Source organism: Aquila chrysaetos, chromosome 9 (assembly GCF_900496995.4).
Source record: "Aquila chrysaetos chrysaetos chromosome 9, bAquChr1.4, whole genome shotgun sequence".
NCBI lineage: Eukaryota > Metazoa > Chordata > Aves > Accipitriformes > Accipitridae > Aquila > Aquila chrysaetos.
Window position 1 is genome coordinate 5,731,298 of NC_044012.1, and position 26,050 is coordinate 5,757,347.

The 26,050-nt window shown below is 40.3% G+C and overlaps 1 protein-coding gene across 1 annotated transcript in view; it reads left to right on the forward strand.

Annotated features, from left to right (window-relative positions):
• The window catches only part of PKD1L2 (polycystin 1 like 2), a 42,186-nt gene that overhangs the window by 14,478 nt on the left and 1,658 nt on the right, over positions 1-26,050 (forward strand). Inside the window, exons 14-41 of the mRNA XM_041126236.1 lie at positions 182-382; positions 600-745; positions 1,216-1,410; positions 2,268-2,393; positions 3,795-3,977; positions 5,614-5,738; positions 6,570-6,696; positions 7,866-8,000; positions 8,693-8,918; positions 9,327-9,520; positions 9,951-10,181; positions 10,407-10,508; positions 10,724-10,902; positions 11,255-11,401; positions 11,909-12,108; positions 12,260-12,486; positions 13,019-13,235; positions 14,229-14,457; positions 15,244-15,472; positions 15,931-16,027; positions 17,433-17,573; positions 18,278-18,463; positions 19,334-19,661; positions 20,157-20,290; positions 21,180-21,307; positions 21,632-21,792; positions 23,467-23,677; positions 25,068-25,169. Of these exons, the coding sequence (XP_040982170.1) occupies positions 182-382; positions 600-745; positions 1,216-1,410; positions 2,268-2,393; positions 3,795-3,977; positions 5,614-5,738; positions 6,570-6,696; positions 7,866-8,000; positions 8,693-8,918; positions 9,327-9,520; positions 9,951-10,181; positions 10,407-10,508; positions 10,724-10,902; positions 11,255-11,401; positions 11,909-12,108; positions 12,260-12,486; positions 13,019-13,235; positions 14,229-14,457; positions 15,244-15,472; positions 15,931-16,027; positions 17,433-17,573; positions 18,278-18,463; positions 19,334-19,661; positions 20,157-20,290; positions 21,180-21,307; positions 21,632-21,792; positions 23,467-23,677; positions 25,068-25,169 (4,907 nt within the window). The remainder of the gene's footprint in view (positions 1-181; positions 383-599; positions 746-1,215; positions 1,411-2,267; positions 2,394-3,794; positions 3,978-5,613; positions 5,739-6,569; positions 6,697-7,865; positions 8,001-8,692; positions 8,919-9,326; positions 9,521-9,950; positions 10,182-10,406; positions 10,509-10,723; positions 10,903-11,254; positions 11,402-11,908; positions 12,109-12,259; positions 12,487-13,018; positions 13,236-14,228; positions 14,458-15,243; positions 15,473-15,930; positions 16,028-17,432; positions 17,574-18,277; positions 18,464-19,333; positions 19,662-20,156; positions 20,291-21,179; positions 21,308-21,631; positions 21,793-23,466; positions 23,678-25,067; positions 25,170-26,050) is intronic.

Consider the following 26,050-nt stretch of genomic DNA (forward strand, 5'->3'; position numbering starts at 1 on the left):
TTATTAGTTCTTTTCCTCTTATGGCTTGTTCAGTAGCGGGATTTCATTTCTGATTAGGCCTACCCTGATGTTTCTGGTGCCTGAACAAACAGCTTCATTGCTAAATAGGCAAGATTTATGTCTGAAGATCAGTGCTGCCAGGGCATGATTATTGCTGACGTTCTGCTCCCTCCACTCCCAGCAATGACTCAGCGTGGCTACGGGGAGGAAACATACCTTGTCAGCACCGTGCCTCCGCCCGAGATCCCCAGTTGTGCCGTGTCTCCCAAGCAGGGATCAGTGCTCACCACGTTCACAGTCTCCTGCAGCGCTCCTTGCTTGGTGGATTCATGCCAATCTGGACATAACAGCCAGCTCACATACTGCTTCTATCTGAAATCAAGTAAGTGCTGAGGTGAACTGTTTGGCTAACTGCTTCTCCGTGTTTCTAGCAAACACTTTTACTGTTGCTAACAAGAGCAAAGGCACAACCTGCTTCTGCTCCCCAGGGAGACTGAGTTAATCAGGCCTGCACAGAGCAAGCCCAGAGTCCCCTCTTCTTAGAGAATAGGAGGTGTCTGTGTGGTGTCTGGTAGGTGACCCCCTCTTTCCTGTTTCAGATTCTCTCCTGCACTGTGGCCCGGATCCTGAACTCTTCCCAGTTTATCTTCCACTTGGAGAAGAGGAAAATAATTTCATTTTACATATGACAATTACTGTTAGCAACAGCTATGGTGATAAAGTTCAAACTAATGCTTCGGTGAAGGTACACAGAAGAATTATTTTATTTCAAGATCTCCCAAGATGATACGTAACCTGCGATTCACTTTTGGAGCTTCTTCCCATTTCATACTTATTAGTTCCCTTTGAATGTGCCATAATCAGCATTTTCCTATCTAACAGAGACTATTCTCTGTGGACTCAAGGTAGTCAAAACAATCTTCCACTGTCCTTTCTCTAGGAAAGAAGTTTAAAAGATGATCTATTTGGACATTGAGCAGCTTAAGCTGTAGTTAGTGAGTCTGGAGCTACTCTATGTAGGCCCCAGAAAACTTCTGCTTCTTCCACAGTACGGAGATCCTTATCAGGCCACTAAAAATAAAACATTAAAAATGGGGAACACAAAGTTTTCTGTCTCATTCTAGCTAGGCTGTCAATAAGATCATTGTGGAAGTGGTTCAAAGATAACTATGATAGCGTTAGCAACATTAAGAGCATATCTGATTTCTTCATCAGGTTGGACATGCAGATATGATCGATGGGAACCTGACCCTGCAGGCTATTGTATCTGAGAAGGCAAACACCATCCTAAAAGATGGGAACAACAGCATGAGTCTTTTCCAGCTGTATAAGTCAGTGACATCAGTCCTTAATCAGGACATGCAAGAGGAAAGCTTTAACATATCTTTACAGACAGACACACGAAAAGAGGTCAGCCAGACACTTGTTTTCTTGCAGTACAATGCAATATAATGGACTCTTCATATTCTTTGTCAGCTCTTAAGTAATAAAAAGCTTATATATCACCCCCTGAAATCAATGGAGGTTTCAAGTTTCTAGTATCTGTCTCAGTGTTTGGCACAGGTTTCAGCTACTTTTCACTATTTGCCCACCTAAATAATTTGTTTTATCGTCCATCAGTAAAAGAATTCATTCTCAATTGTTATTGCATTAACTTAAACTAATTTGGATGGTCTTTTTAAACTTAAAATCAACCTGATTTTCCGCAAACAATTTAAATATTAACAAAATGGCCTCTCCTGTGGGAGAAATATCCTATCTGATTTTCCCCAAAAGTACTAGATGGCAGGTAATTTTAGTTTGTTCCTTTCAGCTACCAGCTTATGTTTCAGTTATAAGCTTATATTTGTACAGTGCTTTGAGTGCCTCAGATTAAAAGATCTAGAAAAATGCAACGTATCCTTCAATTACGATTCATTGTTTAAGTAACATCAATCATACATGGCTCTGCTTTCTCTGGAAGTAGCATTTATACAGTAATTCACATACATTAGTACAAATTCTCACAAGTAACTCTCCTTGCTATTAATGGATGTTAAGTGCATAAATTCTCTGTGCTGGGAGGTAACATAAAACTTGTGATTATACATTTAATAAGGCAAGTGGCATCTTGTCAGTAGACCTAATATCAGTTCAAATGATCCTTGTTGTGGAGTCTTACTCTACCACATGATTTACAGCAAGCCTAGCTGTCAATATACAGCACTACTTACACAGTCCTAATTAGCATCTTATTCCTTTGCCTAATTATCCCTTTTCATCCCAAGCTCCGAGGGCTGATGCTGACAACTCTCTCTGCTGTTAACGTAACATCAGTGCAGACTGCTCTTAAGATGTCAGAAGTACTGAAAGAAATCACTTACAGGAGTGAAGAGCTGTCTGTCTCAGCACAGGTAAGAAACAATGCATCTTATATCGCCTCACACTAATAGTACAGACTCGATTGCACCCCACTGACCTTGGAAGAGTTTTGCTGCCTTACAGTTATGTGTTCTTTACCCATTTTTTCAACTGTACCAGCATGTGTATTTTGACCAGAAGGGAATACATTTTGCTGTTTAGAGTAAGCGAATCAGGACTTTCAGACATTGTCTCAGCAACCACTACAATCCAGGCTATGACCGTCTGGCCAGTTACATTTTATGATACATCTTCAAGACGCAAACCTTAACTTTTAGTCAGAGGCATATTAGGATCTATATTTTATCTTGTAAAGCACTCTCAGAATCCTGAAGAAAAAGAGCCCAAGAGGGTTTTTCTGGAATTGCCCAGATCCATTAGTCCCTGATCCATGCACTGTCACAAAATGCACGTAGGCAAGCAGTCAGTGAGGCAGGAACATGACAGCACCCAGAGGAACTGGGCACAAATATTCAGATTGGCCTCACAAAAGTATTTATTGAATATTATCTGGCAACATGACATTATTAGTAGATGATGCTATTTATGCATAAGGAGTGAGCACATGGGAGGACAGAACAAACTGTCACTGGGGAAGTTTCCCAAATATGCTGGCAATAAATAGAGCTGTCCTGATTTCTGATGTATTATACAGTTGCAGCCAGACAATGTCTTGGGAGCATTTCAGCAGTATGTGGTTAACTTTGGCAAGACAAGAACATAGCTCAGCTTCAGCGCTCACCCTACAGTAAGGCTGCTAAGCGTTTGCACACTGTGGGAATAGATATGTCCAAGCTTGCAGTGAACTTGCTTGGCTCCCTCACCACCCCGGGCTGAAAGCTGGCCAGTGCTTTTACAATCACAAAGCAATCACTGGCTGCATTTGGGCACAAAATAAAAATTGTAAAAGTCATTCTCCTTTGGCACTTAGCACAGCACAAGGCCAAAGATATTACTTGCTGTTAATCCAATAGGGTTTGTGGAAATTAAGATTGAAATGCTCGTGCACTTGACAATATGGTGGTATTTTTTGGACACACCACCCAAAATTATAACCTAATTTACTACATTACTGTACATCTAAACTGTATCCTTGCCCAGTGTTTGACAGACAAGCTTCCTTCAGATGTTATTCATCTTTTTTATGGATTAAATCTGTAGAAGCAGGGTACATTTTTCAGGTCTGTATTTCATGTTAGTATACCATCTAGTATATCATCTTTATTGGCGTTTGAGGTATTACCCCAGCACAAATAATTATAGTAAAAATAGAGTTAGGCACAAATAGTCCTATGAGATTACTTATGTTGCAATATTCAGTAAATGACACAAGTGTCACTTCTGTCATTTGTAGTACCAACACATATAAACTTATCCCCTTGTTTCCCATGCAGGTGGAAGCTAGCAACACTCTAAAAGACGTCAGTGCTTCCTTGCTCACTGTAAACACAGAGGACAGCAGAGATGATCAGAAGCTAAAGGATGCAGCCAACTATCTATTTAATGCAGTGAGCAATGTTCTTAAAGCTTCTGTAGAAATCAGAGCTGCGAACACTTCAGTGCCAGAGGCAGAACAGGTAATTTTGATTTTGTCCAGTTTGTAGTGGACTGTGTGTGAACATTTGCTTGCTTTGGAAGGTTTTTAGAGTTCTGCTGCCTCTCATATATTTAAATGGGCATTGGGTAGGGTTCATTGTGACACTATGATGGACTTGAATATCAAAGGAAACTTCTCCCCAGTTAGACCTGTTAGACTGAACAGTCTGCTAATGAAGATGATAGAAGTCTCTTAAGATTTGTTACGTTTAAAGCTGAACAGGACAGAGCACTGGAGAACACAGCATCAGTGCACGACCTTGTTATGGTTTAACCCCAGCCAGCAGCTAAGCACCATGCAGCCACTCACTCACTTCCCCCCCATCCAGTGGGATGGGGGAGAAAATTGGGAAAAAAAAGGTAGAACTCATGGGTTGAGATAAGAACATTTTAGTAGAACAGAAAGGAAGAAAATAATAATGATAGTAGCAACAATAATAAAATGACAATAATAATAAAAGGATTGGAATATACAAAACAAGTGATGCACAATGCAATTGCTCACCACTTGCCGACCGATGCCCAGTTAGCTCCTGAGCAGTGATCCCTCTCAGGTCAACTCCCCCCCATTTATATACTGGGCATGACATCACGTGGTCTGGAATACCCCTTTGGCCAGTTTGGGTCAGCTGCCCTGGCTGTGTCCCCTCCCAGCTTCTTGTGTCCCTCCAGCCTTCTTGCTGGTTGGGCATGAGAAGCTGAAAAATCCTTGACTTAGTATAAACACTACTTAGCAACAACTGAAAACATCAGTGTGTTATCAACATTCTTCTCATACTGAATCCAAAACATAACACTATACCAGCTACTAGAAAGAAAATGAACTCCATCCCAGCTGAAACCAGGACAGACTTCTAATGGATGACAAGCACACAGAGATTTTTATCAGATTTGATTCTATCCCCTCCTTTTGCCCCATAATTCAAGGAAGCCACAGGTATTCAATATTCATGATGCGAATCAGCTCTGGTTGCTGCTTACACTTTTTCAGAAAGCCCACTCTGATTTTCTATTCAGAATTATGCAACGTGTTTATTTTGTCCTACCCTTTCCTATCTATATGCAAATTGTCACAGTTGCCTTTGTGTGCTTCCTGGGCTGAACATACTTTAACTTTCATCACTGCAAGGGAGTAGGGCATGAAATAAATCCAACCTGAGAGAAAAGGTTATGAACTGTTTGAACTCCCCCAGGATAATACACTAATAACACCCAATTAATACAAAATTACGCCTTGCTTTTGCAAGTAACTAAACACTAAAGTGTGCAGCTAAAGGGCATTAATGTACGGAAGTGCATGAATATATTGCGTTAAATTGATGTCATGTTTGTAGTGCTTCAAATTTCAATTTGTAGATGTTATAAATAATAGAACATAAAAGTAAAAGCTGTAAGATATGTATTTGCTGTCTGCAATGTTTTAATGAGAATTACAGAAATTGAATTGCTGATTACAATAACTTTCTCTGAGATTAAGAAGCACATCACCAAGTTTGCCAGCTTTGTAAGACACTGAAAATTAGTATTTGTTCCTAAAAGGAAGTAAAGGCAAATAATGTGCACCGTGATGATTCTGAGGAGCTTTGTTGCAAGTTTCCTTCTCTAATCCTTTTCCAGAGTTCAATGTCGCACCAGCTCCTGAATACAGTTGAAAATCTACAGAGTGCCCTTCTGTTTGGGAAAGAACCCGATGACGAACCAACAGTCCTTACCACTCCTTCTGCCACAATGTATATACACAGGTAACAGTAACAGTGTCTCCCATCTAGGCTCCTGATAGTTAATCAAATTTGCCTCAAATATTCATTACATTGTCCTTAAATGGAACGACCCAACTACATATTGTAGCATAATGACAACTTCAACAGTGCAATGAGGCTGTCATTACTAACTGATAGTAAGAACAGCTTGGACTCCAATTAGCTTCAATAACGCTGCCTTAGAAATTCTCATGCTATGTCTTCTTTGACCAGCGGAGAATTTACTACTATTTCCTGGATGAGGCAGTAGCCACTTACCTTTGAAATTATGTGGAAAACCCATGTCATGCCAGTTAAGGGGTTTTTTTTCTTTTCCAAGTTGCCAGTAATGACATGTTATATAGAATAGTAGCCAGCTTGGCAGAAGCAAATGTAATCATGAGGAGCCTGACGAGGATTCTCCATTCCCCATAATCATCCCTAAATTGTTCCCCGAGAGCCTGGTTTTCATCCACACTTAACTGTGCATTCAAATCAAGAGCATGTTCACACAGAAACCAGCTATATCTTTCACATGAGTACACCTACCTGGGTACAACTTCCTATCCAGATACGCCAATTCCACCCCTTTTTTGATGATTCTAAGGTAGCATTGTATGGAGTACTACGTCAGGGACAGATTAATGTAGAAAGTATTTACAGGCAGAGTTAGAAATAGTTTTGCAACAGAGTTATACTCGTGAAGTGAGAAAGCTTTTTCTCCAGATATGAAGTCCATGCTATTGATGTTTTTTTTCTGGTTTGTTTTTTGTTTGTTTGTTTTCCTATTTCTCTTTTATTCTGTTTTGCTTGTGTCCAACCCTAACTGGACAGGTTACAAACAGAAAACATGGATGGCACATCCATTAATATCTCCAGTTCCAGCTCTGCCAGCTTTACTCTCCCGCCTGCTTCCTCTCTCAGTGTTTCAGGAGTTGATGATGAAACAGTGGATATAAGGGCAAGTAAACAGCTTTTATCTGACTCAATCTGATATACAACTTACATTCTTGATCTAGCGCTTTTAGAATCTTTTCTCCTTTTACAATGAATACACAAGCACACAAGTCATCCCTCCTGTCATGCCAAGAAAATAATTTGAAATATTTTTGGTCAAAGAAGCCTTCATTTATCTTAATTGCATGAGATATTGTCTCAGCAAGCTGAGGAGGATTGAAACCTTAAATTGCCCATCCCATCAGCCCCTCACATACACTTCTGATTCATACTTGCATGGCTAGAGAAGGCAATGGAATTAATCAATACCTATAAATCTATTTGCTGTTTGTTTACATCTTATGCTCTAAGGAAGACGCAACAGTTCAGAGTCTATATCACCATTAAAGCTAAGCTGCAGCAGTCCTGCTTCATAGCAGCTAGAAATACATGAGTTTGAGGCACTCAGATCCTGCAGGACACAAAAGGCCTGCGAATGTCCTGATGATAACACATCCCTCATCTGAATTAGGATATGGTGTTTTCTCCCTCAAAACCATAGATTGCATATTACTGTCATATTTTTATAATAAATTTTCTAAAGGTCTCTCTGGTTGATTTGACACTCTCAGGAAACCCCTACAATTCCTGCAAAACATTTTTTTTCACTGTGTCTTTTCCAGCTCTGCTGAAAATGTCCAGAGCCCACCGAAACCAGTGGAAACACATCTGTTGTCTTACCTGAGCATTAGGAGAGGCTCCTGAATCCTCTCATTGGACTGACGACTCTAACACACTCTTCTGTGCATTGCTATCATAGCAGAAATAGACTTCTGCTCCTAATTCCAAGAGGAGTGCCACAGCCTAGCTTTGGTGGAGTTACTTTGAAAGCGGCTTATGCAATTGCATTTTGATATCTGGTGTCTAAAAGGCAAAAGGGTTACAATGAATGGAAACTAAATAAACATTGTTGTACACATATCACATTGCAGAATCAAAATCACTTTCAAGGTTTGTGCTTGACCTACCGTAGGCATAAGGCAGCTTCTTATTTAAATCTGGATGCAGGCTTCTTTTAAGGCCAGTACTGTTTGGGTCTGAGCTCAAGCTTTCACTATTCAGCAATTTAGAGTGTGAATATAATGAAACATGGACAATAGCTCAATTGTCTGATTGTTAATGTCTTGCTAATAGATGGTGAGCTTTGCCGTGAATCCCTTTTTCTCCAGTGACACCAGTTTTGACATCAGTGGAACAGTGGGAGGTCTAAGTCTTACTGGTCTGGATGGCTTGATCATACCAGTCAGCAATCTCAAAGAGAACATTGAGGTAAACCCACTATTTTCTATCCCTCTCCTTCTTTTCCTATTTTTTCCTTTCTCTGTTAATGAACTGTCATTTGTGTAAACCATCTTCTGCGAGGTGACTGCAAATGGTGGTAGTATTCTTTACATTATATAATGGGATCATGGTGTCTGCATTTGTGATGGACGGATTTCTGTGATGTGACGAATGAAATCACAAATATTTCTGTCTTTTCTTAAAAAGGAGGTATCTTGTTCTTCATTTAAATGTATGTGAGAATGCTGATGGTTGTGGAAACAGACTTTAGATTACAGTCATCCCAAAACACAATGTAGGGTCTGATTTCATCATCCAACAACTGTATGTTCATATTACTACTGTTTGGGCTTCCCAGCCAATGTATAAACTGGCATTTAAATCATTCACAATCATGTGCACTTCATGTAGCCAGTGTTTCAGTCATAATCTCAGCTTTTAGTTCAGAAATGCACCAAGGGTCATAGACTTTGTGATGCGTCTACACAGGTTTCAAATGAACTTTTCAGAAGTTAGCTGACAGTGTCAAGAAAATTACTTTGAAGCCAGTATTTTTGCTGGCCGTACTTTCCCTATGTTATGAAAAAAGATTATCTAGCATGTGGCTATGTTGTGCTTATAGATAACAGAAGAAAGATACTTTGCTGTATTTAAAGCTATGTCTTTCTGTTTAAAAACAGATAACGTTACCAACGCTTTCAGCAACTCAGGAAGATAAGATTATGTTGAATCTGGGCAATTTTAGCACTTTCCATGTCAATATTACCTCAGAAAACACATCTATAGTGATCTACCTGGAATCTGAACATGACATTCCACTAATACTCTACTTAGGGTACGGTTACCGCCCAAATGAAACTAACTATGATATGAAAAATCATCTGTTCTATAAGAAAACTACTGGAGGTAAGCTACCTTGTTAGTGACCCATGAACTTGTGCATTCTGGGCTGATGTAACCAAAAGACTTTCATCACCCACGGCAAGTTAAGTGCAGTCAGTATGGGGAATGCTCATCCACTACTTAACAGCACATGCATATATTTGCAGAATGAGCCTTGACCATGAGTTCAGATGTCTGACTGGAAAGAAACCTCTCAAAGGAGTTTCAATCTGTCATGCTTCAGGGTTTCAATCTCTAATATACAGAGTTTACTAACAGTAGCAAAGAGTGGGATGCTTTGAACAATGAGTTGCTAAGAATTATTTCATAACTGTTTCTTCAGTTTGTTTATTTGATTATATGCAATACAGCTGCATAATTCTGGATTAGCATTTCTATATATACATTGAAACTAAAATATTTATGTTCAAGGTGAGACAAACACCTGGGTTATTAGCCCAGAAGAACTCATTTTTGGAGAGGGAACCTACTATTTCATGGTTTTACAAGATATGGGAATGGATTCCACAGTCTATGACAGGCTAACTATAGCAGTCACTTGCTTTGCATCCCGCTGTGTATTTTGGGATGAGCACCAAGGGAACTGGAACAGCTATGGATGTCATGTAAGTAGAGCAAAACAAAACAATGTTTATATTATATACTTCAAAGCCAGCACTTATAACCACCATCTTGCAGTGAAATGATAGCACTGAACTCACACCATAAACCAAGATCACTGAGACATTTTTAATAAACTGAAGAAGTTTAGTCATATGGACTAAGCTTCAAATGACATCTCCACTTCAATTTCTTGGGATGGGCCTCTATATAAGAAGAAATGGAAACATTCTGACAAGGCTGTATTATATTATAACACCTGTTTCTGGCTAGACATGAGAATTAATATTCCTTATTGGAACACGAACAATTCTTTTCTGCATAGCAGTTCTCCACACTAACTTACCAATCTCAGCACTATCTTTTCATTTGCTTGGTAAGTTATCTAATACTTTGAAGCCAAATGTTTTATCAGGAAATTTTTCTGGTTTTCAGGTAGGACCAAAAACAAATCCTAGAAGCACACAGTGCCTCTGCAACCATCTGACCTTCTTTGGGAGCTCCTTCTTCGTCATACCCAATGCCATAGATGTTAGCAAAACTGCACAGCTATTTAGTACATTTGTGGACAACCCTGTGGTGGTGACAACTGTAGGCTGCATCTTTCTGATGTATGTGCTTGTAGTTATTTGGGCTCGAAGGAAAGACATCCGGGATGATGCCAAAGTAAGTCTTCAGCTAATAAAGACTGAATGTATTTAGGCCAATTCCCACTTTGCCTAGCCTGTTTTAATAGGAAATCTTCAACCAATCCTACTCCCTTCCCGGTAACTCTCTGTTTACTGGTAAGTATATCCATTGTTCACAAGATGACAAACTCCTATCCACAGCTTGAAGGAATCCATACCTACAGAACAGCTAACACACTGCTTGTATTGTGTCACTCTGCAGGTGAAAATCACAGTACTGGAAGACAATGACCCCTTTGCTCAGTATCGTTATCTTGTGACAGTTTTTACAGGACACCGCCGTGGGGCAGCCACAACCTCCAAGGTATCAGTGGCACTGTGTGGTAAGACAGTTTATATGCTCATTTAGAGAACTGGATGAATAATGGAGCACCTGAGGCTATTAAACAGGACAGCTCAAATGCAATGTCTAAGCCAGAAGGTCCTTAGATTTGATGAAAGCAGGAAGAGTATGCCAGAGGAATAATCATACATAGGATCAAGACATGCAAGTCTTCATTTTGCCATCTTATTCTCCAGGTGACTCTCACCCTCTATGGACTGGAAGGAGAGAGTGAGCCACACCATCTAACTGATCCTGATACACCAGTCTTTGAACGTGGAGGAGTCGATGTTTTCCTACTCTGTACCTTCTTCCCTCTCGGGCAACTGCAGAGTATTAGATTGTGGCATGATAATTCAGGGGACAGTCCATCCTGGTAAGTGGAGATCTGGAGATCCTGGGAAGTAAAGATCCACAAATATTTTTTAATAATGATAACAGTTTTCCTTTTCTAGCACTTGAAAATTTTCCTTTCTACAGTTCTAGAAAGGAAAGAAGTGTTAGCCTCTCATTTTTGCAGATGAATAGATCAAATCATAATCTAAATTGCAGGAGCATATGCTTCCCATATCCTGTGTCCAGTATAGGATGGGATGTGTTCTGTGCCCTACAGTTTAGACACAACATAAGAAGCCAAATGCCAGAGTTTGTCCTCCATAGTCTTGTGGAGTCCTGAATTTCATATCACTCAGTTACATGTGAATGTGCCCTGTATGTTTTTCCGACAGGTATGTGAATCGAGTATTGGTCCATGATCTGGCATGGGATCAGAAATGGTACTTCCTCTGTAACTCTTGGCTAGCCATTGATATTGGAGAATGTGTCCTAGATAAAGTGTTCCCAGTAGCTACAGAACAGGACATGAAGCAGTTCAGGTACCTTCTATTTTATGGACTTTTTTACTCGATAGCAATCAGTCTAGAAAAGCAACTATGCAAAAAAGATCAAATGCCTACACAAAAATGAAAACAAGGGAGGTCCTTCTATTGCCCTCAAAGGGTTCTGAACAAGGAAAAGAAGAAGGATGGTTAAGTAAGTCTAATCGTTACCCTAACAGTAACACCACACTGGAAATACTGGTATTAAAGGATAGCCTGACAAGACCTACAGAAACCCAAGCATCTTCTCTTATGTGTAATTTCCCTAACAATTTATACAGAAACTGCTTATGATTAGCTTTCTCTTCATGGTGTGGCCAGAAGGAAAGGACATAAGTAGCTATGACCATTCCATGCAAATCAAGCCATGATATTTGGTAATTTTTCACAGTTATCTGCTCTGATAGTGCCTAGAAGCATCAACAGGTCAGGACCCTGAACTACAGCTTTATTCTTCCCTCTCCTTTCTAAGTATCCATTTGATTTCCCTCTTCTCCTTCCCAGCAATCTGTTTTTCATGAAGACCTCCAAGGGTTTCCAGGATGGGCACATCTGGTACTCGGTTTTCAGCCGCTCCCCACGAAGCTCCTTCACACGAGCCCAGCGCGTGTCATGTTGCTTCTCACTGCTTCTCTGCACCATGCTGACCAGCATCATGTTTTGGGGAGTGCCAAAGGATCCAGCTGAGCAGAAAATGGATTTGGGTAACAATCATCACCATTGCTTGGGCAGGGAAATAGTGAGACAGCAGAATCTAGAAGCAGGATGGTTGAACAAATAGGCTTTTTCACAAGAGAGAGATCTGATTGTTGCTGGGGTTATTTTTTACTCCTCCCTTCTGTTTGATCTTGACAGGTAAGATTGAGTTCACATGGCAAGAAGTGATGATTGGCTTTGAGAGCTCCCTCCTCATGTTCCCCATCAACCTGATCATTGTGCAGATCTTCAGGAACATACGATCCCGGCCAGCCACGCAAGGGAGAGACAAGAAGCCGGGAAAGAATGGTCGAGTGTCCCCAAGCCTACCTCCCACCCCACAGGTCACCCAGGCTGTCTCACTCACTCCGGAGGCAGTGGTAAAGGCAAGTCCCTGTGGCTGCTCCCCACTGCCCTCTGCTGCCATGCACTACCCGACATCCCCAGTTTAACAGCAAAAACCTCCCCGGTCAGATGCCCTTCAGCTTGTCTGAAGCGAAAAGCCAGTTACACACTGGTGCAAAGCTCTCATTTACCCATCTACATGGAATCCCCGACTTCATTAAGATCTGCCTGTGTACATCCCAGCCCTAGCACGACTATTATGTGCGACCAAAATCACCGCGTTCAGGGGTTAAAGCAAACATTAAGCAATTAAGTGAAGATAAAAGGTATCATAGACCCCGTCTTTCTCAGCTTAGGTCCTCAGGCAGGTAAGCTGTATTTTTGAATCCTGAAAGCTGTCTTACTGAACTCATTGAAATCTGCCTGTCACATCCAGCACTGTAGGATGTGCTATCCCTGTCTGTTCAGGAGATTTTAGCAATTGGTGCAGCTCCCAGCCAGTGGTGCCTTCAGATCACATCAGCTTAAGTCAGCTGCAGCTAGTCACTGCTGTGCTGCTGCTGTCTTTTCTAGGACATAAGAAGAATTGCCAACTCACTCTTTAAAGCCCTGAAGACTCCATCTCTCACTTCAGTATCAGATCTTGGAAAATCAACTAACATCAACACACTTTTGGCATTGGTTGAGGACATCATTTGCCAGCAGAACAGAGCTGGGCAAGAGTTTTATGATGAGAGCAAGAAGAAGGATGACCCTATAATTGTCACACTAGGTGCTATGGATATACAAGGTAAACAATACAATGTGACATGCCTACTGAAACCTTTGTAGTGAAAATGATGGTAACGCTGGATGTGATGACCCAAGTTCTTCTTACATTCTGACTCAAAGGCAGTTTAAGAATCAGAGAATCGTTAAGGTTGGAAGGGATCTCTGGAGATTGTCTAGTCCACCACCCTGCTCAGAGCAGGGTCAGCTGGAGCAGGTTGCCCAGGATCACGTCCAGTCAGATGTTGAATATCTCCAAGGGTGGAGACTCCACAAATTCTCTGAGCAACCTGTTCCAGTGTCCAACAGCCCTCACAATACAGAAGTTTTTCCTTACGTTCAGACAGAATTTCCCATGCTTTAATTTGTGCCCATTGCCTCTTGTCCTTTCACTGTGCACCACTGAGCACCCAACTGAGTAAAGACACTGTGAAATCTCTATTTTTTATGCTGTAGAATTAAATGTTAGCTACCAGCCTGGCTTGGGAGCAGGATCAGTATCTAATAGCATAAAGGCTCACAAATATCAGTTGTTTCAGTCTTTTTGTCCTGTCCTTTTTTTCTTCTTGGCCTTGTGCTGCTGTTCCTTTCAGTCTGACTCTTAACTTCGGCATTTATTTATTTTCAATTAAACGAGAATATATGAGTAAACAATCCCACTGATTTCATTAAGACTCACGTTAGGCTTTTCTGATGAGTGTACCAAGCTACTAATTGCACAGGTAAACTATGAATAAATTAACACTTTATCTTATCTGACTTCTCTATTAAGATTTTAGGACCTCTGTCTAACTAAGTTGCCTTGTGGCAACAATTCCAGCCCATTCCAGCAGAAGAGCATTAAGCCCTAGTACTAAAGCTGCTTTTACATGTCCCTTCAAATGTTACTCTTTACTTTGTCATATTCACAATCTTGAGCTCCAGTTCTGCTACCCTTTGTGCTGAACAGTATTTTAATCTAGGAATAGCTATGCTGATTTTATTCAAAAATAAATAAATAATTCTTTGCCTGCAGAAAAAACAAGAAGCCCAACTCCAGAGAAGGGAATGTGTGAGCGACTGAAATACAGTGATTACAATCGCTGCTTGTACATGCAACTCCAGCATGTAGAGATGGAACTGGAATTACTGGGGCCCCATACATTTCAGATGCCTCAGAGTTACACACAAGCTGTTCGTCAGGTTCAGCATATGAAGAACCTCCTGGAGAACCGGATCTGCTCATCAGCGTCCATCAGTGAGAGGTAACCTAGTTCTCCTCTCATTCTCAGTATAAGTAAATTCAGTTCATGAATTCAAAACTGGTCAGGATGATGGACCCCAAACAGTTACTGCTTAATATGTGCTAGATAACCATTATTATAGCTGTAGAAACACATTTTACTATTATACTATTGTAGGAGCAACAAAGAAATTTCAATGCACTGTGAACGGCACACAAAAGCAATAATGACATATCATCAGTCTTTGTCATTTTTGCCTCCAAAATTGAATGTTAAAATACGATACCACATGATAGTAAAGGGCTGGGATAATCACTGAGCTCCAAAGTCTCAGAAGTCTCTTCAAATGTATGGATAAAGAAAAATTAATAAGCAGAGAAAAATATTTCAGTGAAATATGATAATTAAGTTGGAAGTATTGAAAACAATAGCACTAATTATCTCTCTGCCCTCACAAGATCTTGAGGCTTTGATCATAAGAGACGTATCCAGCAGCTAAAATGCACTCGTGGTTTTATTTGTCAGTATTTCTACTGGAGGTTCAATTATGCATGAACTGAGGAGTAAATAAACCCACCATATTTGTTTTGATTTTAGCTGATCTCTGCACACTTCCTCATATTTTTGCTCACTGTACTTTTTGCTGTCCATATATCCTATATAGGTGCATTAGTTAGAAGAATTTAGAATATTTTGATTGAGATTTTAAATCATAAGATGTTGCCTATCCCCACTGAACCTGAAGGCTGTGATTTTGGCTTCTGTTCCGCTGCAGACTGATTTTTTCTCTTCTTGTTGACTCTCAAGGTGGTCCCTTACTCCAAGCTTCTCCTGTGACGGCAAAAAAAGTTCTTCCAAAGGGCTGCCCTGGTGGTTTGTGTTCATTGCTTGGTTCCTTGTTGCAGTCACCAGTGGTGTATCTGGGTTCTTTACCATGCTCTATGGGCTGCATTACGGCAAGGAGAACTCCATCAAGTGGCTGATCTCCATGGCCATCTCCTTCTTGGAAAGTCTTTTCATCACACAGCCCTTAAAGGTGAGATCCTCAGAAATACAACCACTGGCCAATACCAACTCATTCTACTATCATTTCAGGAAGACAATGTAATGTGTTCTAAAGAATCACAGGATTTAACATGTAAAATGAGAAGTCTTTGCCCTTAAAACAAGAGCTAGCAGGTGGTTTACAGAGTTCTGTTGTCTTTTGCTGACATTGACTCCATTAGTTTCATCTCCCTTGTTTTGTCAGAGTTTAATAATAGGCAATGAGGTTTCTGACCAGGGAAGATGTGTCATATGGCAAAATCAGTTTAGCTGGATGGACCCCAGCACTGCACTGTTCTCTTGTTTATGAGCTTCAGCTGCATGAGTTCAACAAAGTCTCAAAGCCCAGTTGTTCTCTTGCAGTGTCTGGATCCAAAGGGACCCAGGTCAAAGCCTGAGCTTCTTTATATGAAATGGGTATACGGTGAGTCTATAGCTAATTCTTTCCAGGTGCTGGGATTTGCTGCCTTTTTTGCTCTGGTTCTGAAGAAGGTGGAACATGAGGATGAAGAAACCACAGCTATTGATGGGCCTTTATCTGCACCAGGTAACTGCCCATAAAGTGAGAAATTATTAAAGTGAAGTGTTCTCCAAGCCTATGGAGTGCTTTATGCACAAATATGTGACTCAGCTGAGAACTTCACTGGTTATCTTTATATACCTGAATCTTAGCTGACAAGGTTAGCAGAAATCACTAAATCCACAGGTGCTGTGACTATGTGCCTACCTATTAGCATTCCCAAGACCAAGGTGGAAGTAGAAACAAACCTAAATAACTGATTTTGTGCCACTTGGAGAAAATATAATGGCCACTGTATGTTTAGGTTGGATAGATCTTGCAGAACACTTAATGAAAGAGACCACAAGGTCAAAAAGATATAACAGAAGAAGTTCTGGATCAAAAGAATAATGTCTCCTTTTTTATCTTTTTACCACTGCAAAGATATATACATGCACAATCTCCCCTAGCCCTGTTGTAAGATTGTCCCTGTTACTGGAGGATCTACTTGCTGCCAGGATACTGATATTTGGCTCCTTCCTTCCCTCCATCCCTGGCTTGCCTCTGTCAGGAAAAAAGAAGTATTCTCCTATATTGATTCATACTAGATCAAGAATTGTACAAGTGGATAGTGAATGACTTTTCAGTACATCAACATTCAAGGAACATCTAGAAAAGAAAATAATGAAATGTGGCAAACTGACTTAAGCCATTATAATCAAAATTAATGGATCAGTGCTATTAGTATGCAGTAACCATGCTTAAATATTTTAGCTCTCACGTCAGACATAAGAAAAATCAACTATACAAGCAGGCTTGTTTTAGCTCTGTGCAGACATCTCAGTATTCATGGCATGGCTTGCAACAAAACCTATAACTATTCCAAAACCTAGCAAAAATAAACACGTGACCCACTGCAAAATGCACTCTTCATCTGGATTGGTAGATCTTTATCTGACAAGCATATCTAAACCTCTCTCTCAAGGAAATTTCCCACCTCCTTTAAGTCTTATATGAAAGTTCTCAGTTCACATACTTTTCCACAACCACAATTATCTGTATTACTCCCATAAACCAAACAGCAGCTTCTGCAATCACAATCATGTCTAAAAGAAGCTGACACCAGCAGACAGGAGTCCTAGGGCACAGCAAAGAATCCTGATCTACAGCTTCCTTCCTAATCAGCCTCAGATCTGAATACACCACCTTCTGAGATGCTCAGCCTAGAGAGAGACACCTGGACAACACCTGGTCCTAAACCTAACACCCTGTGTTTGTGAGCTCCTTCCCTCCCCACTATGTGCCTTACTATACTAATTGTTTAAATCACATCCCCTGTCTTCCTAAGGGAAAGCATTAAATAGAAATGTTTCCTTATAAAGTCCAAAGAAACAAAAAGCAGGACATAGATGATCTGTTGACTAATTCCAGGGTTTACTGCTCTCATTCACAGGTGATTCAAATCCTCTCTTTGGAGCCCGACGGGACAGTAGAAGCAATATTTACCAGCCACCTCCTGCTGCTGATGTGGAGAAAATGAAAATCAGTTGCATGAAGGAACAGAAAGCATTTGCCCTCATCAGAGAAATCCTGGGTATTATCCATATGTATATTATCTTGTTTTATTCAGTAGTATTCATCAGTATTTTTACATCAGTGAAAATATTGTTCTCTTGGGTGAAAAAGTTTTGGCATATCTTTAGCTTTCTGCCAGCCATTACGGTGTAGAGACAGGCTGTTCAGTGGCAGTTGAAGCTGAAAGGAGGTGGGAATGTTAGCTGGAGATAAAAGTGTGGCTAAGGCTTGATTTTATGGTAAAGAAACACATTACAGACATAAGAGGTTAAAGTTAGAAAGGGTAAAAGAAGGAGGTCAACAGGCAAATGAAGTTGAAATCAAAAGAACAGATGGGGGCCATCTTTCTAAAAGCAGATGGTATCGCTAGATAATGATTTATACCCCAGTTTGACTTCCTCTAAAAACAATGGAAAAAATTACCTCAATTTCACTTGGAACAAAGTTAGACTACTCGTTTTATTTAGAGCTGTCACGACTATTGGTGTTCAGCCAGCCTTCCCACTTATTTTCTCCACAGCCACTTGTATTCCAAATGTGATACACTTAAACTGCAGCACATTGAAGTAGCTTGTGTAAATTCATTAGCACTGGTCAGTCAGAGTCTAGTAAAGCATCTCCTTAACCTACTAAGTGATGACAGCAGTAATCATTCATGCAATCTGTTTTGAATAGCAGTGTTAATTCTGAGCTCAAGTGCTGTCTCTTCTTGTTTTTTTCCAGCCTATCTGGGATTTTTATGGATGCTGTTACTGGTTGCCTATGGGCAGAGAGATCCCAATTCCTACTACTTAAACAAACACATTGAGAACAGCTTTACAGATGGATTCCGCGATGTTTACAGTTACCAGGATTTTTTCACGTGGGCAAACACTACCTTAGTCAAAAATCTTTATGGATCATATAAAGGTGCAGAGTCACATTGTTTCACTTCAGCTTGCCAGATTCTGAAACATTACCTTTTATACATATCTCTAACTTGCATATGCATATTTGACTGGAAAAAAATTGTGAGTGTAAAAGGCTAGTATGGATTCTTACAATATGAATACTAGTGGATAACAAAACCCCCACAGCTTGACCCTGAGTTTAATGTGCCCTGGTATTTTCCTTATATTTAATATAAACCAAAAGTTCTGCACTGTAATGTTACATTTTTCACATTTTACATTACTTAATTCAGACATATGCCTCAGTTTTACATGAGTGAGTTTCTGGAATTCAAAAAAAGAATGGCAGATAGGTGGCACTATAAAGCTTCTCCTGAGGAGAGCTCTGTTTCCATCATGACTTAGGTCAATGCGAAGGCTAATTATGCAATTTCACCATGTTTCTATCTAGCCATATCCAGTAATAAATATGACCCATTTCCCAGCTCACATTTAAGACTAAACTAAAATGTTGAAATACATTAGCAGAGTTGTTAATTGGACATGACAGGCACTGACCAACTGTGGCCAAATGAACACTGCATACAGCTACTCTGCTGTGTGACTTGCTTCAAGTCACTTTTCTCCTCCAGGCCTCAGTTTCCTTCTGTATAAAATACAGATAGGTAGTGATACTGAACTCTGTTATCTATGGATGTTATCTAAGAACTCAGTTCAAATCGACACGAAGGCTTTCTTTTCATGGCTATTTTGCTTACAGTGTTTTTTGAGAAAAGAATCTATAGCAAAATATTAATGCATCAGTGAATCATAAATGAAATGAAATGAGGAAATATTATTAGTAGTTCTGTCATATTGCCAGTGCTGCTCTTTTCCATCTCCTGTTTAGGATTCATTACAGATGGCAATTCCAAGCTGGTGGGTGGTGCTCGAATTCGCCAAGTAAGAGTGAAAGGAAACACCTGCCCTATTTCTCCCAAACTCCAGCGTGTGGTTCAGGAATGCCATGCTCCATATTCCCTGCAAACAGAAGATACATCAGTTTATGGGGAACACTGGAATACTTCAGTCTTTGATAACTCCTCTGACTTGAGCTCAGCATGGCAGTATCAGAGTCAGTCCAAACTGAGAGGGCACGCCAGCTGGGGCAAACTTGCCATCTACAGGGGAGGGGGATATGTGATTCACCTGGGAACTGATCCTAAGAATGCCTCCAGGTACCACTTGTATTCTTGTAAATTATTAGTGTGGCGTCAGTGATGCTCTTTACCCAATTTAAGATTCATTTTAGATTGCATCCCAAGTTTTCCTGCTGTGCATTGTGCTGAATATTGTAGATGTTACTGTGGTGCCATTGTTGTAGTTTATGTTCCTATCATCTTGCTCCATGCTAGGTAACAACCAGGACCCAAAATTAGAACCTTTTTCTCCTAACATATATGAAGTAAATGATCAGATACCTGAGGCATCTCAGGTTTAGCACTGGTCAATATCTGGTATCTGCTTCTCCAGAGCAGCCAAAAAGAAACTTACCACCTAGACTAATAGTACAAATATCCCCTACACCCAGACTTGACAGACCATATGTCCTCTTGAACATCTTACCACTGGTTTACTCTTTCTCTATGATAATATCCAAATACTCCTATCCTCCATGTGATACTCTATCTTTCCTGTATGAGTTAGATCACTGGCTATACATTTTTTGGCAGAATTCTCCAGTACCTTTTCAACAACGTCTGGCTAGACACCTTCACAAGAGCAGTGTTTGTTGAATTTACAGTCTACAATGCCAATGTGAACCTGTTCTGCATTATAAGCCTGATGTTTGAAACCAATGCTTTAGGTGAGAACCCTTGTTAAGTTACACATTTCTGAAGACAGCATGCAGTGCACCTACAGAAGGTAGATTTACACGCTGTCAATGTTTACCTAGTTCTTTAGTCAGTAAACGTAAGTGTTTTAATAAATCTAATCATGACAGAATCAATGCAAAATTTATAAACCATTTAGGAAAAATGTTGCATCACAGTAACACAGACCATAATAGATTATCTTATGTTTGCTTATGCTGTAGTCATCTGCTGATGAAGAAAACATGGTACTGAAACTTAATCTCCAGAATTTACACAACAGGAACACGAAAAATTATGTTTCCTAATCATTTCAGCTAATCAATACAATATTAAGACAAAAAGTACAAATAACAGAGTCTGTCTTTTTTGTTCCAGAAAACTTCTAATATACAGCCATGTAGTCATATAATACATAATCTGGACACAAGAAAATAGTGTAACTAGATTCCGGTTTGAAGGCCATAGAAAAACATTTAATCTGAGCAGTAGGCTCCCTCAGGTCTGTCCTAGTATTGGAAAATACCCAAACCAGACCACCAAACTGAACTCTTTTTCTTCTCAGAATGAGATTCAGATTTACATCTCCAGGTCCTCCTGCTAAATTTCTGCATTTATAGTCCAATCCAAACTCAGCCCTGCTGGGATTAATATCATACTATCATACAAAGAGAGCACTAGCACTCTAAAAGCCATCAACTGCCTGAAATTCCTATTTGAGGAAAATTTCAAAGAACACTTATAAGGCTACTCACATTGGATTCAGTCTCACATTGGTGTGAATGCGCGTACAGAAGTCTTACTGGTTAACTAAATTGTTTGAATGAAAACAGAAAGATATAATTATTAGAGCACTAAAGGTGAACACTGTTTGTTTTTTAGGGGCCTTCTTCACAAGTGCAGAGCTGCAAAGTGTCCGGCTTTACCCATACACCAACAGTCTCCACATCTTTGTCGTTGCAGCTGAAGTAATTTATTTCCTCTTTATTGTGTACTACATGATAGTACAGGTGAGACCCAATGGAAAGTTTGGCTGACAGCATCACCTTGTGTCTGGTTTTGATTTAGGACTGTACTTGATTTCGGTAGTGCTGCTGCTGGCTTGCACCAATGAAAGATTGAATCAGATACTATATCTGTATTAAGTAATATGAAGGTGACATTTTATTTGACTGGGATGCTTCTTTTGAGAAAGATAATGAGATATTAGTGCACGATGTAGTTTTATCAATGTGCAGTAGTCTGCTTTATTGCAGAGAGGCTAGCCCTAATCTTTAGGGAGTATTGTATGATACAGAGTCAGGAGACAAACAGTAAAACTCCTCCTTTCACAGGGAAAACTGATGAAGACTCTGAGATGGAGATACTTCCACAGCAAGTGGAATCTCCTGGAGATAGCCATTATATTGATTAGCTGGAGTGCCCTGTCAGTGTTTGTGAAGCGGACAATCCTTGGGACCCGAGACATCAGCTTCTACCAGGAACACAAAGAGGAGTAAGTACTAATGCTACTTAGTGCATCCTTTGTCGGTGCTACTTATGCAGACACATACCTATTTTTCCTCTTTCCAGACAGCAGCTTGTCTGTGATAGATAATGCTACCCTATATGGCTATATTCATGAAGCATGTAAGTATTTCAGGGCCTAGATGTGTGTCAGCAATAGGATTTTCCTCTGATATTGCTCTAATAAAATCCAGCAGACTTGAGCACCAAGTTCCCTAGCCTAGCTGCTAGTTCCCTATCTGCATCACCCTCTTCTGAATCAACAAGCCTTTCTGCTACAGGACATCCATCCAGATAGTACATAATCTGCCTCATTCTTTGTTGTAAAAAGCCATTGGTTAGAGGACAATAATGGCTTATTTTATACAGAATGGAAAATGATAACATCTGTTAAAAAACGGTCACACAGGAAAGAGGTCATAGAATCACAGAATAATTTGGGAAGGAAAGGACCTCTGGAGGTCTCTGCTCCAACCTCCTGCTTTGGTGTTAGATCAGGTTGCTCCGGGCCTTGTTTGGTTGAATTTTGAGTATCTCTGAGGACAGAGGTCCCACAGCCTCCCTGGACCTTTGTTCCAGTGCTGAACCACTCTCACTGTGGGAGAAAAAATGGAGTTTTTTTCACGTCCAGCTGGAATTCCTCTTGCTGCAGCTTGTGGCTGTTGTCTCTTGTCCTTTCATTGTGCACCTCCAGGAAGTGTCTTACAACATCCTCTCTATAACCACCGACTAGGTAGTTGGAGGCAGCAGTCAGAGCCCTCCTTAGCTTTCTTTTCTCCAGGCTGAAGAAACTCAGCTCCTACATGCTTCTCTCATACATCCTGTACCCCGACTCCCAACCATCTCAGTGGCCCTCTACTGGACTCAATGCCCTCCTTGCACTGGGAAGCCCCAAACTGGACTCAGTATTCCAGATGCAACCTCGCAAGTGCTGAATGAGAGGAAAGAACAAACACTTCCTTTAACCTGACAGCTACATACTTGCTAATGCAGCATGCGTATATCGTATAGGTATATGTCATGTGCTGTATCAGCATACACAATTTATAAAAGCTTTTTGTCATCACCTCTGTCGTAAACAAAATCCTAAGTACAAACAATGTGCTACCTTTATAAATGATAAATATAAGTATTACCAAAGTTTTTTCAGCTAACATTAAGACTTTACTTGACTCAGTCAGATCACAGTTCTGACCTCCAACCTTTTACTTCATTCCTTACAGTACCTTCTCACAGAGCCTGTTGGAAATTAGGTCATCCTGTCACAGCTAGTGCATCCTGCTAGCTGTACAGCACCAGTAACCCCATCCTCTCAGCTACACATGCATAGAAGGACCTGTCTTCCTTCCTGAGTGTCAGAATTTGATAGTAAGTTTGCACTAGCTGCCTTTAAACTGTGACTTGCTAAAAATGAGCAGCCTTTGCGCTACAGCCTAGACCCTCTCTCAGCTCTAGCTGATGCTGATAAAGAAACTGTCATGTGCAACTGAGCTTTTTGTGTGCACACAGCCGGAAGAACAGGTGGGAACATTCAAGCAAGAACTCAAGTTAGCTCTCCATTGAAAACAAGGACAGAGTGACTGGCTTTTCCAGCATACTCATTTATGCACTTCAAAGGCTTCTGTGTGCACGGTCTATTACATCTTCTCTTTTTTTCTAACAGCTGTGTGAGCTTTAATGAAACAGCAAGAGCTGATGCAGTTCTTGGCTACCTGATTGCATTCCTAGTGCTTCTCTCCACAGTGAAACTGTGGCATCTCCTAAGGCTCAACCCTAAACTAAACATGATCACTTCAACTCTCAGGAGGGCATGGGGTGATATCTCTGGATTCATCACTGTTATTGCAATCATGTTCCTCGCCTATTCCATTGCTGTGAGTACCACTGCAGTTTCTGTTGTCTTCAGTCTGCATCCAGGTACAGTCAGGTTAAATGAATTATTTCTGAATGCTGAAAGCAACATAGCTTTGAAATATAAAACTGAATAAAGCTGCCTATCTGAGTCTTAGGTTAGCAGCTTGGAGCCCGATTCTTCAGTATAAGTGAAAGAGAAGTTAAAATATCCACTTGTCTGTTCTTTGCAAACTGAAATCTAGTACAAAAATCAAACGCTGAGATGAAAAAATGCATTCTCTGTGTGTAACAGGTGTGACAAAGAACAAAATACAGGAAAAATAATTTTCTGGATAAAGCTTAAATTGGGGAGAGTGCAGCAAGGGCCATTTTCTGTTTGGCTAGTTTTTAAGTGGGAAATAATTATTTTTCTGCCAATTATAGGAATACTTATTATGCAAATAAAATTATATTTTCATTCAAATGAGATTAAAGAATTATTGGACAGCAACTTTTTATTTACTGTTTTAGCTGAAATGCTTTGTGTAAATCTTGTGGCAGAGTAATGCAGGAAATTCAGCACATCTCAATTGCAAAATCACTGAAAAAGTGGAGACCATCTGAGCCAAATCCAAACCATACTGTAAAGGGCAGTCCTGTGATAAATGGGACCTGCTGCAGTCTCACGCTGCTGGATTTCACAGTCCTCATCTTTCCCTTCCTCCAGCACTGACACTCTAGCAAATGAGTAGCTTTAGGCACTGGCACACCCACAAACTTAACAGGCAAAATAAGTGATGAGATCAGTTCCATGACCCAGCCTGCTGTCACATCATGCAAGTGCTGGAGTTGTGAAAGAAAGAGGCAGGAATATGCATGTAGGGATGGAGAAAAAGGTGAGACTGCAGCAGCCCCCATTTAAATCAGACACAGTATGCCCACAAGATATAAATGAAGAAAATAGCACCTTGGTCACTGAGTGCAAACAAGGAGGTTGCCTGTTGTTGGGAAGGGATCTGTGCACTGAAAGGCAAATGTTAATGATTAATTCAGTCAATTATGCAGGGATAAATCTGTTACTTAGAGGTGGTCTAAATTACTTTCCTGATTTTTGTCATGTATTTGCAGGTTTTTTACATTATCTAGTGGCAAGCTGAGCAGGTATAAGATATTCTCATATCTAGGATAAAAGGTCTTACAGCTAAACACATTCAGAAAGTGCGAATTGAGTTCTTGGCTCTAGGTTAGTCTTCTTCTGTGACCTTGTCTGGTGTTTGCCCTGTCTGTGAACAAAAAAAACTCAAAACACAAAAAAAGCTTCATGGCTCTGATGACAAGCTCAGAGAGCTTTCTCTGAATACAGCAGTCATTAGCTGATTTTGCAGCAAGGATTCTGATCATCACACAATATATGCCTTCTTTCCTCTGCAGACAAACTTGATATTTGGCTGGAAGCTCTACTCTTACAAAACTCTCTTTGATGCAGCAGAGACCATGATCAGTCTTCAGCTGGGAATCTTCAACTATGAGGAGGTACCACCTCTGATTTTGAGTTTATCACTGTGTAATTAGCAGCTCAGCTATCAAATAAGCTTTGAACCATCAAATAGAAAGACTTTCAATTAGTGCTAGACATTAATCTAATTTTGCAAGCTCCACAGGCTCCTAAAGGAGCCACCTTTTCTCATCAAGACAGGAAAAAGACACCGAGTGAAATATATCTCACATCCCATTTTGACCATCAGTAGACTCATAATGAATGTTTCATTGAGAAAGGTGCTCACATTTTAACTAGATATGTTACTTATTGACTACAGAAAGTTTTGTGCAATTTGCTTAGAAAGCTACAGACAGAAATGTGCCCTGCACATGTTCTGAACACACACCCATCAGCTTCTCAAGAAAGGCAAGGCTTTCCACAAGGGAACTTTACGTTACATTTCTTTTTATTATTCTTGACTTTTTCATTAAGTTCTTTCAACTATTACAATATCATTTGAACAGCTCTTTGTGGATTAAGCTAGTTCGGGGACATCTCTGACTGTGAAGTCCTCCTTGGTGGATGTTTTTAGACCATGGATCCAACAGGGTATGGGTAGCTTTGAAGATCAGTAATTGGGCACAAAGTTTTTCACCTCTACATCCCACCCATGTTGTTAATCACGAAAATATATTCCTGTGTTATAGCTTACATGAAAATGAGGGTTTGGGATTTTTACACCACCCTTCGCTGATGGGTCCATGACAGTCTGACTGGGCTTCTTTGTAAAGACACTACTAAATAAAAGCATACAGAGATTTCATCTATACTTTGAAAGCTGAGGCACGATGGAGCTTCAGCTGTTCTGTGGATAAACAGATCTCCAGGCTTGTCAACTTTCACATGAAACTTCCATACCCTTACAATCAAATGC